General features: G+C 40.1%; 1 protein-coding gene across 1 annotated transcript in view; it reads right to left on the bottom strand.

Moving 5' to 3' along the window:
* Nucleotides 1–3,761: 3,761 nt before the first annotated feature.
* LOC133312568 (exocyst complex component SEC8-like) overlaps nucleotides 3,762–7,191 on the bottom strand; it is a gene marked incomplete at its 3' end in the record, with an annotated part of 39,781 nt that continues 36,351 nt past the window's right edge. Inside the window, exons 14-16 of the mRNA XM_061513793.1 lie at nucleotides 7,131–7,180; nucleotides 5,279–5,414; nucleotides 3,762–4,190 (exon numbers count right to left, since the gene is read on the bottom strand). Of these exons, the coding sequence (XP_061369777.1) occupies nucleotides 3,762–4,190; nucleotides 5,279–5,414; nucleotides 7,131–7,180 (615 nt within the window). The remainder of the gene's footprint in view (nucleotides 4,191–5,278; nucleotides 5,415–7,130; nucleotides 7,181–7,191) is intronic.

The following is a 7,191-nucleotide window of genomic DNA, read 5'->3' as shown; positions in this document are numbered from 1 at the left end:
AAGATTCTGCAACTTCAAACATTAAATAATGTGGCAGCAATTTAAGTTCTTAAACTTGTCTTTATGCACCATGATATTAAAGATTAGGGAGAATGATAATAGTTAAATGTAAAAGAATACGTTGTGTATTGATCTGTGTCAGGGAGTTACAATATATAGAGATCCTAATGGGCTTAAGTGTAAGGCCCAAACCTAATCCAAACCTAATCCTAATACAGTCAGAATACAGTCAGACTATTTACGGATAAGACAGAATCCAATCATATCTAATCAAATCTAATCATATCATATCTAATATTCTAACACTCCCCCTCAAGCTGGTGCGTATATATTATGAGCACCAAGCTTGTTACAAATGTATTCAACCCGAGGACCTCTAAGAGCTTTAGTGGAAACATCTGCTAGTTGATTAGATGAGTTGACAAAAGCTGTCTTGATTTCTCCTGACTGAATCTTTTCCCGAATGAAGTGACAATCAATCTCTATATGTTTGGTCCTCTCATGAAAAACAGGATTAGAGGATATATGTAGCGCAGCTTGATTATCACAGATGAGTGTCATGGGTTGTTTCTGTTCACAAAGATGAAGCTCCTGAATCAACTGCTTTAACCAGATCAACTCACAGGTAGTATTTGCCATTGCACGATACTCAGCTTCTGCACTAGATCGGGAAACAACAGGTTGTTTCTTGCTTTTCCATGAGATTAAGTTTCCTCCGAAGAAGACACAATAACCAGAAGTAGAGCGTCTGTCCGAGGGTGATCCTGCCCAATCGGCATCTGAGTAACCACAAATTTCTGTATTTCCCTGATCCGAATACAACAAACCTTTTCCTGGTGCTCCTTTGATGTATCGGAGGATCCTCACAGCAGCATCCCAATGTGAATCACAAGGGGAATCAAGGAACTGACTGGCCGTACTGACAGCGAAAGAAATATCTGGCCTAGTCACAGTAAGATAATTGAGCTTCCCAATCAGCCTTCGATAACGTCCAGGATCAGATAACGGCTCCCCCTGTCTGGGCAATAACTTAACATTAGGATCCATTGGTGTATCAACTGGCTTACACGCCAACATACCAGTCTCTTCTAGGATATCCAAGGCATACTTCCTTTGACAGATAGAAATGCCCTGTCTAGATTGTGCTACCTCAATTCCCAAGAAGTAACGCAGCTTCCCAAGGTCCTTTGTTTGAAATGCACTGAATAAATGTTGTTTTAACTGATGGATTCCGTCTTGATCACTCCCGGTGAGAATGATGTCATCAACATAGACTAACAAATAGATGCACTTATCAGGAGATGTGATCCTATAGAACACAGAGTGGTCAACTTTACTGCGAATTAGGCCAAACTCCTGAACAGCAGAACTGAAGCGACTGAACCATGCTCGAGGAGACTGCTTGAGACCATATAAGGATTTTCGAAGACGACACACCTTCCCAGGCTCCCCCTGAGCAACAAAACCAGGTGGTTGCTCCATGTAAACTTCTTCTTGTAAATCACCATGAAGAAAGGCATTTTTTATGTCAAGTTGAAGGAGTGGCCAGTGACGAACAGCAGCAAGGGCAAGAAATAGGCGGACGGACGCCATCTTAGCGACCGGAGAGAATGTATCGCTATAATCAAGGCCGAATATTTGAGTAAAACCCTTTGCAACTAGGCGGGCCTTGAGTCGATCAACATGGCCATCAGGTCCAACTTTCACAGTAAACACCCAGCGACAACCAACTGTAGACTTCTGTGGAGGAGCAGAAACAAGGTCCCAAGTGCCATTGGAATGAAGTGCAGTCATCTCATCAAGCATCGCTTGGCGCCACCCTGGATGGGAAAGTGCTTCACCTGTGGTCTTAGGAATAGAAATAGAAGAAAGACTAGAAACAAAGGTGAAATGAGGTGAAGAAAGACGGTCATAGCTCAAAAAAGTATAAAGAGGATAAGGATTACGAGTAGTACGAGTACCTTTTCTTTGAGCAATGGGAAGAGCCTCTGGTGAAGGATCCGGAGAGGAAGAAGCAACAGCAGTGGGCGATGAGTCAGCAAGAGTCGAGTCGACAGGAGGCATAGTTTTGCGACGTTGATAGGTGAGAAGTGGACGGTCCTCAGGTATAGAAGCAATAGGTTGCTCATTTGGAATAGAAGCACCTGCAGCTGGCAAAGACAAGTCAAGAAAAGGGACAGGAAGAACATGATCAACCTGTGACAACTGAGATGGAATAGAATTAAAGGGTTGTTGATCAAGAAAAGTGACATCAGCGGAAACTAAGTAACGCTTAAGATCGGGAGAATAACAACGATAACCCTTTTGAAGACGAGAATAACCAAGAAAGATACACTGAAAGGCTTTGGATGTTAACTTATCCTTACCAGGAGTGAGATTATGAACAAAACAAGTACAACCAAAGACATGTGGAGTTAGAGGATAAAGAGGAACATCTGGAAGCAATAGGTTATGAGGAATGTCATTGTTGAGCACAGATGAGGGCATGCGATTGATGAGAAAACAAGAGATGAGTACAGCATCTGCCCAGAAGTGAAGGGGAACCTGCATATGAAGAAGAAGGGTACGTGCAGTTTCAATGAGATGTCTGTTTTTACGTTCAGCCACCCCATTTTGTTGTGGAATGTGAGGACAAGTAGTTTGATGTAAAGTACCTTGTGTGGCCAATAAATTAGAAAAATCAATAGAAACATATTCCTTAGCATTATCACTACGTAGAATACGAATAGAAACACCAAATTGAGTATGAATCTCAGTATAAAACTTTTTATAAATGGAAAATAACTCAGAACGATTTTTCATTAAATAGACCCAAGTGCAACGGGAAAAATCATCAATAAAGGTAACGAAATACCGAAAACCTAAAACAGACAAGGTACGACTTGGACCCCAGATATCTGAATGAACAAGAGAAAAAGGGGCATCAGCTCGTTTATTGACTCGATTGGCAAAAGAGGAACGTGTATGCTTCCCTTGTTGACATGACACACAATCTAAAGACTGAAGACCGGATAAAAGAGGAACCATTTTCTGCAACTTCGAAAGACTTGGATGACCGAGGCGACTGTGGATAAGTTGTGGAGATTCTGTGAGAGAGAGTGCCACTGAAGGACGAGGCACATCCAGATAGTAAAGCCCCCGTGACTCACGACCCACTCCAATCATTTCCCCCGTACCCGGATCCTGCACAGAAACAGAATGGTTAGAGAAAGTAATGGTGCAAGTGAGGGAATGGATCAACTTACTAATAGAAATTAAGTTATAAGGGATGCCAGGAATGTAATAAACAGATGTCAAGGCCAAGGTAGAGGTCGGACGAGCTTGTCCAATCCCACGAACTGGGGCTTTGGTTCCATCCGCAAGGGTAAAAGAAGGTAAATGATCAGAATAAGTAAGAGATGTAAAAAGTTCCTTATTACCACAGAGATGATCGGTAGCACCTGAGTCAAATATCCAAGTGCCAAGTGATGTAGAATGAGAAACACAAGCAACGGGATTACCAGTATATGGTTGAGACTGAGGAGAAGCTTTCTTGAGAAGAGTTTGGAGTGCAGCATAGTCCGCAAGTGAGAGAGAAACTGAACCAAATGATGCATTGTCTGACTGAGCTATATTCGCAGCAAGAGAGGTAGAATCCTCCGAGAGATCAGTGGACGCTGCTGCCATTTAAAAACAGAATATAAAAGCCGTAAACGAAGGCAAACGATATCCAATCAAGGAGAACCACGCGTCTAAAGTGAGACCCACAAAGAACCAAGCACAGATCCAGAAAGAGGAGAAGAAGGCGAGAAGTTCTGTCCAAGAACGGCCGGAAAAATCCACCGGAACAGTGCACACGCGCCGGTTGAAGGTGGCGCGTGAGCACCACGCGCAGAGGAGAAGAACGGCGCGTGGAGGCGCGTTGATGACGCGACGGTGGTCGGACCACCACAGAACTGGTCGCCGGGATGAGACGGTCCTGATTGCAGGTAGTCTGGGCTGAAAACTCGCCGGAACAGTGCTCTGGTGGCCGGAACAGTGACGAGCGGCGGTTGTTGGCGGCCGGAAGTGGTTCCGGTGGCCTGAACAGTGACGAGCGGCGGTTGTTGGCGGCGGGAAGTGGTTCTGACAGTTGAAGAAACAAGCCGGAGAGACACACGGCTTAGAGAGAAACTCGCCGGAAGAATGCACGGTAAAGTAGAAGAGAACACCTAAGCAGTGGGCTTAGGGTTTTAGCGGAAGCGGATCCCCAGAGCGAAAAAGCTCTGATACCAAGTGAAATGTAAAAGAATACGTTGTGTATTGATCTGTGTCAGGGAGTTACAATATATAGAGATCCTAATGGGCTTAAGTGTAAGGCCCAAACCTAATCCAAACCTAATCCTAATACAGTCAGAATACAGTCAGACTATTTACGGATAAGACAGAATCCAATCATATCTAATCAAATCTAATCATATCATATCTAATATTCTAACAATAATAAAGGACCAGCCTATGCTTCATTCTTAAAAAAAAAAGACCTATGAACACTAGATTAACCACTCTATGACAAGTTTAACCACACCTTTTTTGTAAACATTTTAAAAAATTGATCCTTTATTTTAATTCTCCCAATAAATTAACACTTGAAAGAAGAAAGACTGAATATTATTATTTCTCAAGTTATCATGTAGAAAGGGTTACAATATATAGAGACTGATGGGCAAAATGGCCTAAGAGAATAAACCCCAAGCCTGAAATGATAATAAGGAAATACTAAATTAGGAAATACAAATAATTACAAATATTTGCAACAATAACACATTTTAGCAAGTTAGCGTTTACAAGAATAAAAATACTATGAACAACTCTAAAAACATTTGGATGCATGCTGCGTTTTCTTGTGGCTCTTTGAATTGCAATTTGTTAGGAAAGGATAATCTAGCAAGGGAACAAGTCTCGGGTGACAAATGCCCAGAATGTTTGGTACTACTTTGAAATCACTTAGGTCCAGCCTTCAGTAGGGTAATACCAACTTGTTTAAACTAGATTACAGAAATTTTCAAGTAAACAAATTTTGCTTCAGACATTTTTAAATGTTCTGGGCTGGATATAATGTATTTATTACTCAAGTAATTGTCAATACAACCTTCAATTGAGAATGAGCCTTTACATCAAACAATTCCGACAAAGCTAATTTCGATATTCTTTAAGGCATAACAGACATACTGCAACTCATGTTTAAAAAAAAATGACAAGATTCTTATCACAAAAGACCACACTAGAAGTCACTCAGGGCTTCTCAAATAAGAGATACAAAAAGAAACAGCCAGAACAGTTTAGAAGACTTGCTTGATATGGCTTGCTGTACGCTTTTTCGGTAGTCTACAAACATAGTTGGTAAAAAGTGGTCCTTCACAAAGTTCTCCACAAAAGCTAGCAACCCATCATTCCTGCAATTCACAAAGTTGACAACACCACAAACTAACATTAATGAGTTAGAAAGCAACAAAACTTGAGCTTGAAAAGATGTTTCGTTATTTGTTCAGAATCAATCAGCAGGAGATTATGCAGAGATAATATAAATATAAGCATAGTCAGTCAACACCATATGTAAAATTTAAAAACATAGAGCAGCAACCATAGGAGCAGCTTCCTAATTTCATTCTATTTCCTTATTTTGATTACGGTTAGAAGTCTATTGCATTAGTTGCCTTGGGCTTCTACCAATAGTATTACACTAGTACTAGACCTAATTCTTAGTATAAATTAAGTAGGTGTTAGTGCGTAGTATTTTACACACACCAAGTCAATCCAATCGAACATTATTCAGAGCCTCCTCTCTCTCTTTTTCTACTTTCATATCTAAACCCTATAATTTTAATATGGTATTAGAGTCTCTATGACCAAGTGGACAAGTGAAGAAAGAGAAAGATGGCAAACAATTTAAGTGTGTTTTATTTTGTCATTGACAAGGAAAAGATTTATTACTTTTCAACCACATCTTTGGTTCCTGTTCTACATCATAACAGATAAAGAATATTCAGAAAACCAGACTTGACTAGCCAATTTAACCAATTAGCTGGGAACCAGACTATGTAATAGATTGATTAATATTAACATCTCTGCCTTGCATCTACTATCTTTCACATTAATTTTCTTTTTTACAAATAAGTTTCTTTCAACACTTTACCTCAACAAAATACTCAATTCATTCTGCTCCTAAATAAGCATTACATACTAGAAAAGTTAGTACTTGTTAAGAGATATAATAAAATCATTCATGTGCTTTCACTCAACAGCTAAAGTTTTTGGAAAAGTTGGTTGCATGACATGGTATCAGAGCCTATGACCAAGTGGCTTCAAGATCGATCCTTGTCGCCCTCGTTATCAAATAAAAAAAAGTAAGTTAAATTTCAGAACAAGGCAAACCAAAAATTGGGCTTGTGCATTATCCACGCTTCAAAACCCAAAAAGGTTCTCACATGAGGATATGTGTTAAGAGACATAATAAAATCATTCTTGTACCTTTACCTAACAACTTAGTCTTTTGGGAGAGTTGGTTGCATGACTCTACTAAACATTCAATGCAGAATCCAACAATGTGCCACAATAGCAATGTTGGATAAAGTAAAATGAATAAGCACATATCTAGGGGTGGAAATTTTCAACACGACTTGCTAATAGAACACAACACGAAAAATTCGTATTCTGATCAACTCGTTTTCAAATTCGTGCCGTGTTCGGTTTGGCAAAAACTGACCCAAAAAAATTCGTGTGGTGCCGCGTGTCAACCTGCGAACTCGAAATTCGCCTGCATTAATTTTCTTACAGGTCATTCGTGTCATGTCGTAAACAAGTTATTCGTGTCTTATCGTGTTGTGTCAACCAGCAAAATAACTTGATTTCAAACTCGTGTCGTGTTTGTGTTGAGCGTATTCATGTTCGTGTCGAATTTGTGTCGTGTTGTGTCGGGTCTGGTCGTGTCAAATGGAATTGCCACCTCTACTTCATCTCCACTTATCAGGACACACAAAAAGCAACATTTTAGTTACACATAATTTTTTATTAAGAGAAAAAAAAAGTGAACAAAAACGAGGCATTTTGGTTTCACACACGAAATAAAAAAATATAACAAACAAGAAAAAGTGCAATGGTTTTAAGCTCACCCAAGCTGGGAGTACTTTGTTGGCAGCATTGAGGCAACTTTGTCCGTAAACTGCACAAAGA

This window comes from Gastrolobium bilobum, unplaced genomic scaffold (assembly GCF_033153095.1).
Source record: "Gastrolobium bilobum isolate Gb01-03AN ecotype WA unplaced genomic scaffold, APGP_CSIRO_Gbil_v1 utg120982, whole genome shotgun sequence".
NCBI classification, from domain to species: Eukaryota; Viridiplantae; Streptophyta; class Magnoliopsida; order Fabales; family Fabaceae; genus Gastrolobium; species Gastrolobium bilobum.
The sequence above is the reverse complement of the archived record's forward strand: the minus strand, read 5'-3'. Positions and strand labels throughout refer to the sequence as shown.